Source organism: Rissa tridactyla, chromosome 3 (genome assembly GCF_028500815.1).
Source record: "Rissa tridactyla isolate bRisTri1 chromosome 3, bRisTri1.patW.cur.20221130, whole genome shotgun sequence".
NCBI classification, from domain to species: Eukaryota; Metazoa; Chordata; class Aves; order Charadriiformes; family Laridae; genus Rissa; species Rissa tridactyla.
In genome coordinates, this window is record NC_071468.1 from 40,197,177 (window position 1) to 40,209,925 (window position 12,749).

The window sequence follows — 12,749 nt, forward strand, 5'->3', positions numbered from 1 at the left end:
TTTGTGTTTTATGTACCCTAACTAAATTCAAGATGTAAAGCTACACAGTGTCCTTCTTTTGAGAAATGTGAAGATCTTAGCTTATGGCTTGTTTTACTAGAAGAACTGAATATAACTGGAAATTGTTCCATCTAAAGGATTAGAAGTACAGGTCTAAGCAGTCAGGGAAAGGTGTCTAAGGGATAGGTAGTCCATGGAGTTTTCCAGAAAGCTTCAGTGTTAAGATGATGGATCCCCCTGATGTGTTTTATCAAGAAAGCTGTAGTAGCAGCTGCCATGGTATTGGAAGAATAGAGAGATGGAATTGAAATGTTGCTGTTGCATGTTAACTCACCTTTTAATGAACAAGTTTCCCCTGCATGTGCTTGGAGTAAGTGGAAAGCAGGTGCTGGAATAATTGCTCAAATAAGTCACAGGATCAATTTTGTCTTTCCTTGCATCCTTGATTGTGGGTTCAGCTAGCACATCCAGTGGCACTTCTGCCTCCAATGGATTGTACCTGTGTTATTTAGATATTGCAAGGTTGTGTCCTTGCCATGGAAAAGCGTGTGTCGCAGCTGCCTTTTTTGCTCTCCCCAGGAGACTTCAACACTTCTCTCAGTTTTCTCCAGCACGCCTCCATGCGTGAAAGCTGAACTGTAAAGAATGCCAGTTTCTGCCATCATAAGGTTGTCATGCATTTTTGTAACTAGATTATCTAGTCTAATTATTTTTTAGACCAAGACATAAATATTTTGTTGTTCTCAAGAACAAACTCTTATGTTTAGTGTCAGTGTTAGAAATAAGGAAAATAATTAGGCACAAGTCGCTGCCTCTTCGTTCTTTTTCAAAAGCCTCTTCCTTTTCTTCAGCTAGGGTTCTCCTTTTCTACAGATGAAAAAAGCCTGTCTTCTCTTATTGTTGGCAGCTCTGCACACCTGGAGGTTTGACTGGGAACATGTTCTGAAAAGAGATGCTTTGAATGGGTGTTACTCTGGAAAGCTAAATCTCCCATGGCTGTTACAGCCATGCTCTTAGATTAAATTAAACAGTTTGGCATAACTATTAATCACTTCAATTATTTCCATAATTCCAACTCCAAGGCAGCTTTGTATTTTTAGCTGGCTTAGTCATATCACATGGCCATGACTTTCAAGGCATTGTCCAAGGGAGAGAAACAACTTCCTTGGAAAAAGCTTATTAGGCCGGAAGGCAGACGTGTTCTCAGCGACAAGCCCTCCTGGTTATTTTGCAGCCCCTGCTTGGCTGCCTGTTTGGTAGTAGCCTCCATGCCTTGAACTAGAGTGTTTAAAAAAGGACAGGACTTCTTTGGTATATGAAAATCTGATGAAGAACAGCAGAGGTGTAAAAGGCCCAGCTAGCCAGGTCTTTGCTTGTTCTTATGTAAACCAATCCCCAAAATGCCGCATCTTGAGAACGCAGAAAACATCTCATTGAAACCTGTGACTTAAATCCTTCCCAGAGCTGGGCATCCTGCCCAGCTCCCTCCATCCTAAAGTCTCTTACAAAAGGGATAAAGGCCATGAATCCAGGGAGGGCTGGGAGATTATTGGTCCAACAGACACTCCCTGTTCTCTACCTGGATATGAAGCCAGTAATGACTTAACCCTATGCACTGGTGTAAAGGTTAGAGGAAACCCCAACTGCTTTGTGTTGTTAATGAAACACTAGTAGACAATGAAAAGCAACTCAAAAGACTGCACAAGAAAGAGAAAGATTAATCCTGTGTCAATGAACACTTTAACCTGATTCAGCCATCAGTCCCACTGTGTGCAAAGTGAGCCCTAATGATGCATCAGTCATTGGCCTCTAACAACTGGATGGTTGGGGTTTTTCTTCACTTATAAATCTGTCCCAATTCCCATGTTTCTGAGGTTTTAGTTGTAGGCTTACAGCATGTTACGGAAATACTGAGAATTATACTTGCACCAATGGGAAAAGGTAGCTCAAAAGAATTTTTCCTTTTCAGGTAGCTCCTTAAACCTAAAATGTCACAGACATCATTATTAGTATCTTACAGGCCAGATATATTTTTTAGATCAATCAGTGAGCAGCGCTTATTCTACAAAGATGTTTTAGAGACAGATTAGTACAGGTTAACAGGCTGAGTTCTGAAATTGATGTAGTCCTGTAAAAACTGGTAGAGGTTACATTAAAGCTAACAGATTCAGTGTAAGTCTATCTGTAAGAGGGCTGGGTAGGTACATTAAAAGTGCTGATAAAATTTCTACAGTACAAGCTTGTTTATCCTAACATTCACCTTATGCCTTCTGGTGGCAAATTCAGCTATGAACAAAATTATTTCCAGGTGATCTGTTTGATCAGAGAACTGATTGTAGGGGAAGTACACGTGCAAAATGCAGTGGGGTCAGGTCGCCCTCCTTGTAAGGCCCTACAGAATGGTGGGGCAGCTGAGACCAATCTTGATTTAATCATCCCAGGAATACACAGAGGTCTGCTGTTACATGGAGCAGATGGAAAGACAAAACTGCAAATCAAACGTGAAAGTGAGTGCTGATTCTCACTGTAAATATTTTCTGTTCTGAATTTATGGTAAATAAGGAGCAGTGGAATAAGAAAATTATGCAGTTCTAGACTGATACAGATTACAGGCTTTTTAATAGAGGTATTCCCGTGATGCCCAGTGATCATCAGTTGGTTACAAAGTGCTCAGTTAGTTTCACACACCACCTCTGTTCATCTTCAGGCCTCCACCCCTGCTGAAGGGTGATTTGTTTTTTAGAACTGTATTTAAAATATTCCTGAAAGAATGTGCACTTGCAAAACCCTTTTGTGAGTAGCAGGGCCTTTTATAAGGAGAGAGAGGTAATGAACTGCAGTGTCTTAAAGGCCAGATTTTTAAAGGTATTTAAGTGCTTACAGCAATGGTAATTTAATATCTAGATGCTTTTGGAAATCCCACAAGATGCTTAACTGTGTCTGTAGGTGCTTTAATAAATTTGTTCCGAGTGGGTTGCCTAAGGTGCAGTTAGACACTGCTAGAAAGTTGAAGAGGGAAACTTTCTCTTACTGCTGTAGCTGTTAAGCATTTTTGCCTTCTTTATGACAAAGTGATGGGAAAATATAGCTGTTTATAGAATCTGATGGAATAGGGAAGAAATAGCAATGAGTTACAAAAGAAAACTGAAGTTCAGCTATTTCTGAGTAGTAGACTTCTCCTGTAAGCTCATGCTTATAACTGTAATGGAGGAAGGTAGCCTCCCACTGTTTGTAAAGTCTCTATGATCACCACATGGTTAGTCAAAATTATTTGCTAAATCCTTTCTACAGTGTGGTTTAGGATCTCCGAAGTATTACGTAGCGGGTCTTTGAGATACTTAGATCTGCTAAATGCATTTGCGTAGTAAAAATCACATGCTATTATTTCTGTTTTCTAGTTGATCATAGTTCTTGTTGGAAACCTAATATCTGGTTTGAGTATTTAATGTTTCCAAGTTTACATTCATTTTTCTTGATATCATCTCATTTACTTACAAACACAGGGTGAGTATGAATGCCAGGTGAAATGATTCTTTGTGTATTTACAAAAAATAGGGATACAATCCCCATAAGTACCTTTTGTCAGTGTAATCTTTTTTACCCTGTTTTTCCTCATTACTGTATATTCTTAGTTTACTGTTTTTCTCATCAAATGCTTTTGTTTCCATTAACCAGGATGCTGAGAAATTGGCCGGTGAAGAACATGCCTGGAAAGAAGTCAAAGATGCTGTAAATGAAGTGAGATATCCAAAATCAAAAGAAGGTATCCTTTCAGTGACAGGCTACAACCTGTCATTCAGTTGTGAAAACAATCCAGAGAGCCCCTTAGTAAGCAGTTCATCTTTTGAGATTTTTTTCCTGAAGTTTTACATTTTTATGTTGTTTAAGAATGTATTTGTAATTAAATTGATGTTTAAACCATGTCCTATTCTTAATTGTATTAAATAATAACAGAGTCTCCTGTTACTTGGACTGGAACTGCTTCATGGCAGGGATAGTAGGTACCTAGGAAGTGATGGGATATTTTGGCTCAGGTATAGATTTCTGCCATCACAGCCCACCACTTCATATAAATCCACCTCTAAATGAAATAAAGCTTAATCTGGAACATTATTAAATTCTTTGTCCCATCAGTCTCATTGTGAGCATTTCCAGGTTCTCATTCTTTGCACAACAAGGACAATAACAAGGACATAATCACAGTCAGGTTCACTGCAAATGTTATAGAATCATTATAATAAGTTATTATAATAATAATAGATAATTAAGCAAATTGAATGAGATGATTTTGCACTAATAAACAGAACCGGAGCCTAATGGCCATTATGTAGATATTCAATCCAATTAAACAAACTAGTGAACAGCAACAAAGAAAATATGAGCAGAAAAGAGGTGGAGATTTTTACTTGAAGACTGAGTAGATTGATCCCTCTCTCATCTTAGTCTCTTCAGTGGAGTTTCACTGACTGTGAATTTGGCCTATTGTAGCAAGATGCCTTACCATTTTCAGAAACGTGGGCTCTGAAAATGGAGCTAGAGAGAATTAAATCTTATAGTACTCCTTTTCAGCAGCACAGAAAACAAGTTTGCATAGTGATATTCCAGGCTGGAAACAATTGATCACAATTTTTATTGTAAAAAAACCCCAAACAACTGAGTTTGTTTCTTTCTAATCCAGAGAGATTAATTTGTTAACAAAAGGGAAACACTCATCTCATCTAACTTTAATCTTCTTATAGTTTCTAGTCTGTTTCTAGTTCCTCTGTCAGAGGAACTTAACCTCTGTAGTCACTGGATTGAGACAGACAATACTGAAATAGATTTTCAGGCATTCGGTTATACTTCAGAGCCTACGTTTTAACATGAAGCTTAAATTATAGATGTGCAACATGCAGTTGCAATCATTTTTATACCTAAAGTATGGAAGCAGTCCTATCTAATGTTCCTATATTTAATTGCAGGAGAAATTGCACCTACTGAATTTTACTAGGGTCTTTAATTAAGATTACTGATTTAACTGATATTTAAAAATGAATCAAACACCTTGTAGTAAAAGGTATCAGGACTGATTGAAAAAAAAAAAATGTCCTTGTTGTCCGTTCAGCTTCTGTTCTCAGACATGGGCTCTTTGAAATGTGTCATCTTTCCTTCCATTGCACCACATTACCAGTGCTAATTGGCATGCAGTGGCAAGTGCAGCACCTGAAGAGGGGGTACTCTCTTGACGTTTGTCTACTTGCCATGAATGAATAGAAACCCTTCCTTGCTGAATGAGGCACATAGTCATTAGTTTCTACAAGTGTCAGTTTTTTAGCAAATTAAACCAACAATTCCTACAGTGAGAAAGTTAGTGACTTACAAAACCTGAGCTACTGATTGTAACTGATACAGTGTAGTAGTGATAAATCTGCACTTAGAGAACTTGAAACAATATGGGTGAGTGAACTGACTCGGCCATAAATTCCAGTTTAAGCATATAAATTGAGATGCTAAAGCCCAATGCAAGGGGATTATTGTGGAGAAGAGGATTCCTCTGCATCTCCGGCCACACAACAGTAGCAGAGCTGCTTGAGGGTGGCTCCTCTATTCTTGGGCAGATACAGGACAGCCAGCTTCCCTTTTGTCCTATTGCACCTGATAGTGGGTTTTCCAGTTTGCAATTTATGTACCTGAAAATTTGGTCCCAACAGGTTTTGCAATATAGCACATCTGCTATTAGATGCTAGTCAGTGAACAAAGCAGTATAATGAGAAGTAAAAGCAGACAGACTAATACTATGCATCAGCTAAAATGGTAATCTTTCAAGAATGTCAGTGCTTTGTACTTTCTACAAAAATTGTATCAAGTGGAAATAATATCCCTCATTCTTCTGTTTGTCTGTCCTTAATCAGTTGTAAAGAATACATGGATGTTTGCCAGAGATATAAAGGTTAAGGTGCAATTTTATAATAACACATTCCTTCCCTTATATGGTTCTTTCAATCCAAGGGCATGAGAGCAATTCACAAATAATTAGTTTAGCCTTGTAACAACCATGCTATAAATCCTGACCCAGCCGCGTAGTGCTCACATTCTTAAATTTTAAGTATGTAAATATTCCCATGTTCAGGAAGGGCTAATTACTTCATCACAGGGTTATCGTTGCGCACTAAAATCCATTGCTGAATTGGGGTGAATAATATTTTCAGTAATGTCATGAAGATAACTGCTGAACTTCCTTGAGTTGATTGTATGGAAAGGACTGTGAAACAAACAATGTTATTACTTCTCTTACTATAAGTCAAATTTATGTATTTATTTATTTCATTTGTTCTTACTGGTGCGTATGGTATCTTTTTGGTGTTTAGGCTGCTTGCATTCTGCAACTCCCATAAAGTCCCAGATGACAGTACTCATTTAAAATCTGCATATATTGGTATTCAGCTTAGGTGTGGTCAGAGAGAGAAGAATCTGATCCACAGAGAAGTCAAAACAAGCATAGAATGTAATGAAAATAAGTTATTCGCGATAAGGAATATCCAACTAAAGTGAATGCAAGTCCCAGCTTACTTCTCTTCCAAACACACGAAAAATCTTGTAGCACTGCAGGTAAAAATCTTCTTTACTGACAAGATACTTAATCCTGAACTACAGTCAGACATCAGAACTGCGATGCTTTTCTTTCTCATGCATGAAACATGCAACTGTACATGAAAAAAAAACAATGCTCTTCACAACTCCTTCAAGGAGAAAAAAATTAATTGCAAGAAAAGGTTCTAATTTCATGAGAATTCTAAACCAAATCTTGGGCAGCTTAAAAGTGTATGCCATTGTTTTAAAATACAAAAAATTAAATTTCTATTTTTAGCTGCTGAGACATTTTGTGAAGACACGTTTCCATTGGTGGTATTGCCCTTGGGTGTAAGGTTTGGAGGAATGTCTTAAGTAAGTAATAATGTTTCAGCAGCTAAATAAAAAGTACTTAAATTCTAGTTTGTTCTGTATTAAAATATCCTTTCATTTTGTCATCTTTCTTTTACCCTTTATTGCTGAAATACTGCTTTCTTTAGAAATTGTTTTGGTAAATGTAAACAAAGCATAGTTACCTAAGCTGCCACTTCTGAGTTCAACTATGTTTTCAAGAATTGAAGCAGAGTCTGGAATGATGGCAGCTTTTTTATCTTAGTGCCCTGTAGCTCTTACTCCTTGCTAACAACATCTAGAACTTGTATTTTTGTTTGATTAAAGATATTTCTTTAACTAAGTCTAATAACAGAGTGGGAGCAGGTTCTGGCAAGATGTCAGAATCTCTTGAGCAGCAATACGGGTCGTCTTCCAGACACAAATATCTATCAGCTGAAAATGCTCGACTGTGCCATGGATGCCTGTATTAACCTTGAATCCTGGGAAGAAGCTTTGTATTATGGCAGCAGAACTCTGGGACCATACAGGTAAGAGATGTAGTTGGTTCAACTGTTTCCAAAGGTGGGGGAAGAGGGGACTGTCTCATTAAAAGCAAATACTGTGTTTTGTCTAGATGCTTCTTACTGTTTTTATTTCTTGCTGTACATCTTGCCTTGCTTTCCATGTTAATGGATGAGCCAGAACTCCCATTCTGCTTCCACAGTCAGGCTGAGAGCAACTAAAATGATAGTAGGAACTACAGTAATAATTGATTATTAGCCCCTCACTGTTTCATGTGCTCAGATGCTGCCCCATCCCTGATCTGAAGCTGACTTTCTGGTTCAAACTCCACAGGAGGGTATCAGTGTTTTATGCTGAGCCAGATCAAGCTTGAGGGACAAGTAGCTGGCTTAAATAATGCATATTCTTTGTATAATCTATGCATAGAGTTTACAGAAGAATAAAAAAAATCTTTCAAAATGCACTTTCAGCTGGAAATGAAAAAGGGAAGGGACTGAAGTGGTGAAACACTTGCTGTTTTTTCTCTCCTGGTCAGTACTTGCTCCTATGCTATGTGCTGGGAGAGTTTCTGAGTCTGATGGCCTTTTATTGATAAGGAAGGATGCTCTAGGAGATCTACTTCATGTGGCATGTCTTGAAATTGATTAGAGCATGGAGCTATAATGCAATTTTGGTCATTTAGTGGAGAAAGGGCAGGTGCTGTCTGCTTTGGTCTGTCTTCTAAAAGCTTTATGACTCAAATCTTTGGATTCTGGATATTTGCGGTTTTTGTAACTAAATGTAAACCTGTATCTGAATGTCCAGATACAGTGTCATTCATGCATGAGTGTTCATTCTTGGTAAGGTATTTTTTAGAGCATCCATTTCTTCTCTTTTGGTTCTTCTGTACCATATGATGTTCCAGTACATAGTCTGATGTTGAGAAGTGAGAGGGGCACGCTAGCGATGAAAAATATGTGCTGCTCTGAATAGGAACATCTCAGATTTTACGTGTCTTCCCTAGTCAAACCAGGATGCCGTCAGGATTCAGCATTTTGCCTGAGGAAGTTTCATCCGGCAGCCTGTTTCTGAACAAAACTTTGGGCTTTACTTGGGAAACTTTCACTATAAAGTAATCAGCGAGAAATCTGTGTAGGCTGTTGTACGTCAGAGCTGTAGAGCAGCTCAGTGTTCATAATGACTATTACTTCTCATAGAGGAGGGCATGAGTGCCTACAAAGTCTCACATTTCTTCAGGGTGAAATTCATGTCATGCGTGTTCCACTCAACCATTCAAACAGGGCTGATGTAGTACTGCAGCAGTACGTGCTTCCTGCCAGCCTTCTACTGTGTGGCACACTCCAGGTGAATGGAGTAGTCCGCCTGTTTAAATGTTCCCTTATTAAATAAATAGAAAAACAACCTCTTTTTTTTTTTCATTTTATGATTTGTTAACGCAGTTCTTCACGACTGAGGATTTTTCTACAGATATTTCTGAGAGCAGAGATTACGATGAGGCCAAGTGCAATTTTACCAGATAATTTAATAATGCTTTCTCTGTTTTGCTTACGGAAGTGTACTGTAGTTTTCAAGCTGTTTAGTGCAGGAGTTTGGAGATGAAGGAAGGGTTCGACTGTGCATTCAATTAGTATCTCTTAAGGAATGCTATTTACCTGAGTTATTTGACTTTTTTAGCACCTTGAAGAGCTTTTCCTTGTTCTCTTCTCATCCAAAAGTATTATTTAAAAGAGATTTTCAGTTGTTTCTTCTTTATACCTTTGAGTCATCACTACCAGCTTTGACACACCTGAAACAAAATCCTCAGTTTCTCATTACAACAAATTGTGCCCTAAGCAGCAGGAGAGCAAATCCTAGGAAATCTTTTGGGATGCATTGAATTTCTCCTGTTGAATCAATCTACTGCTTGGCTGCTCCTGCAGTTCCATTATAGCTATCTATTTTCCTTTCCTCAGCTCTGGAAAAAGTATTCATACAGCTCTCCACAGGGAATCACCTGAGAATTCATGCAGTCCATATAAATAGGAAATCATTGTTACAACTTGTAAGGCTCTGGAGATTTGGTCAAAAACAATTTTAATTTCAGGTAATGTGTTTATTGTGCATTTTCCATTTCTTTAGCAGCAGGGTTAATTTTCAGTGCTGTGTGACACATTGTATCATAATGTATGTTTTCATTATGATGGTTGCTGCTGTTTTCAGAGTCATCCACTTCATGTAACTGGCAGAGACAGATGGTTAAACTACACAAAACTGATTTGTCATACCGAATACCGACCTCTGTGTTTTAGGTAGTCACAATAACCTATGAGTAACATTGGTTAGGACCTCTCAAATATTTTTAGAACTTACAAAAGAAGGGGAGAGATGGCAGCTGTCGAGATGAAAAGCTGCCTTCTCCTTTTGTGCTGAACTATAACTGTCCCTTATTTGTTAAAACCTACAACACGTACTTTCACTGAATAGCCTAAGCCAAGTGTATCTACTCCACTTTTCTTGTAAATGTCACATTAATAGTCTGTCTGTCCAAGAGCCTTAACAAAAGTTAAGACATTTGCCTAAGTGAAAGCTGCCCCACATCATAGTCAGCACTCGGCAGCTTGCAAAAATAAACTTCCTTTCAAAAATCCTCATGAGCCTTAACCACAGAATAACAGAATATCAGCAAGAGGTGTTACATGGGTTTGTCGTGTCTCAGTTAGCACATTCACACTCTGGGCTGACTGCTGCTCGTGAAGAATCAGATTCAGAGATACTGAGTAAGGCAGACTTCCCTTAGATTACCTCTGAGGAAGGACTCCAGCGTTTAGTCCTTAAATTGCAGAGAAGGCACATATGTTCTGGGGATTGGGTTGGGTTTTTTTTTTCCCCTTGTCTCAAGTATTCAGTGCTTACAATGCAGACAAAGAGTGGAAGTATGTATCTGTTATCAAACTCTGCTGGATGTCCTCAGCTATTGTGACAATAGGAGGAAAAGAAGTAGCTAAGTGACACCATGGACCTACTGGATTTAGGAAACTGAAGGAACCGGCTAGAGGTGTGTCTCCTCTCTGGGCTCCTGTGGCCTCAGGTCTGGTCAGATTCTTATGAGAATTCTCATTCTCATGAGAGGACAAACATGTTTGTCTCTTTCTGTTCTGCACTGCTCATAATCTGCTGAATTTAAACCTAATGTGTAAATCCCAGGGATTTTCAGATGGACTGTTTTAATTAACAATCCTTCATCTCCAATGCTGCAGCATTAGGAGTTATTGGAGGGCTCCAACATTAATGAGAGGAAATTCCTTCTTTTCATCCCATACAGAAGTGTTGTGCAGAAGTGCTGTTCTGTTTCTTCCCCTGGCAGCCTTGCACATGCTTCCCCCTCCATCCTCCCTCTGCTGAGTCAGCACCGATACAGGGCTTGTGCTGATGTGGCTGTTCTGCTTCTGGCGTGGGAGGGAGCTGGGTAGGTGCGAGCATCCCATATTTGTGTTAGACATGCATTACTTGTCTGCTCTTCTCACTTCTCTTATCCCTTCCAGTGATATTTTGCAGTATCCCATTGCTTCACCTTTCCTCAGTGACGGAGGTCTTTTAAGGAACAGAGAAAACAACCACAGTCAACACAATTTTTGATCATTTTACAAAGGGTTTAAGATGGGTTTAAGAACGGTGGCTGGGATGTGCTTATTGTTGATTATTTTCTGAGAACGTGGCTGAATTTTCGTTGTGTGAACGAAATGTCAGCCAGGAATTTTTTACTGAGAATTCCAATCCAATAGATATGATGGACTGTAGTTTCTAAGTATGTGACCTTCAATCAAAAGGCAGATTAAAAATTGATGGTTGCTATAGTATCTTTTCCATGAGTCATGATCGTGAAAAAAAAGCCAAAAATAGCTGTAGAACCTAATCTTCTTGGAAGAGACTCTGAACCTATTTTCTCTTCTTCAAAAAGGCTCTCCAATAAAGAGTCTGATTTGCTTTTTGTCTGATTTTCCCCTGTTTTCAAATGTGTTTTACAAAAAACACCTACTCTTACAGATGCGTGGTTTGTAATACACTCGTGATATATACAATGACTGGAAATAAGTTACATTTTTTCATCTTTACCTGTGATCAAACATATATGGTTCTTTACTGAGTTCAGCAGACTCCTGACTACTGCCTAGTTCTGAGGCACTTGACTTGAATTTACATTTACATTGAAAGTTAGAGTACTTAGAAAACTCAAAAAAAAAAGTGAACTGCAGTGATAAATAGGACCACTGGGGGATGCTAGTGCTTAAGGGTTAAAGTCTGTATTCAGCGCCAGTCGGCACCCTGGTTGTGGGAGGTCCCCTGGGGACTTCTGCGTGGCTGGCAGATTTCTGAACCTACAGATAGTAGTAATTCAGTGACCAAAGTTCAGTCTCTTAATCATAAAACATCAGCAGTAAACATAAATCTTACCTCTGGGATCACCTGAGAGGGAGACAAAAATGTGAAGGTGGAGAAAGCAATTCAAAGAAAGACTGAAACAAAGAACAGAAAGAATAAAATGTACCTTGCTCACTTTTCTGGGATTTTAGAAAATGGCCAAAGGCATTTATCTCTAATTTTTAGAGAAAAATGTGTGAAAAGAAGAGAAAAAAAATCTTACAAACGAACTGTAAGAGATTAAAAAAATATAACTCATGAGAAAACGTGAATAGCTGGGGTATCCTTTCTTTCCATTGTCTAAACAAAAATGTGTGAATTAAGATTTAGGAATTGATTTTTGGTTCATGAATGGTTCCACTGATTTGTTACCTAGAGATGGTAAGATAGTAGTCCCAAGTAAATATCAGAGGTTTGTGAAAAGAAGAACAAGGTACATTTGCTAAAAAAATAGGTTGTGTCTGTGCAAATGTGCAAGGCTGGGGGTATCACAGCTCACTGGAACCTCAGGGAGCTGTTGCTATAAAGTGAGTGAAGAGCACCAAGCAGCCTTGGAGCACCTTCAACCTAAGGAAATCAACAGAAGGACGAGAGCTTGATGGTGACAAACTGCTAAAGCAGGTAGAAACAGGGGACAGCACCAAGATCACCTCTCCACTTTCCTCCCAAGGATCACTCTTCACTGCTTGTGTTTATGAGTTATATGAAATTAGCTGACACTCTTAGTATAAATCAGTGGAGATCAGACCATCTTTACAAACCACCGCAGCTCATGAAGCAGTTAGAAATCCTCCTGAGAGACTGTTGATATTTGTGGTCTAACAAAACCATTCTTCACTTGAACGTGTGTCTCCTAGTGTAAGTCCGACCTTCCCATGCTCTGTACTCTATATATTGTCACGTTATACAGCTTTTCAAAAAATTAGGATATATATGAACATTTGTAT

The 12,749-nt window shown here is 38.7% G+C and overlaps 1 protein-coding gene across 7 annotated transcripts in view; it reads left to right on the top strand.

The window, feature by feature from the left end:
- SMYD3 (SET and MYND domain containing 3) overlaps nt 1–12,749 on the top strand; it is a 416,877-nt gene that overhangs the window by 360,631 nt on the left and 43,497 nt on the right. For all 7 annotated transcript variants that reach the window (XM_054194390.1, XM_054194392.1, XM_054194391.1 and 4 more), the window contains 2 exons: nt 3,676–3,763; nt 7,256–7,430. In XM_054194390.1, the coding sequence (XP_054050365.1) occupies nt 3,676–3,763; nt 7,256–7,430 (263 nt within the window). The remainder of the gene's footprint in view (nt 1–3,675; nt 3,764–7,255; nt 7,431–12,749) is intronic.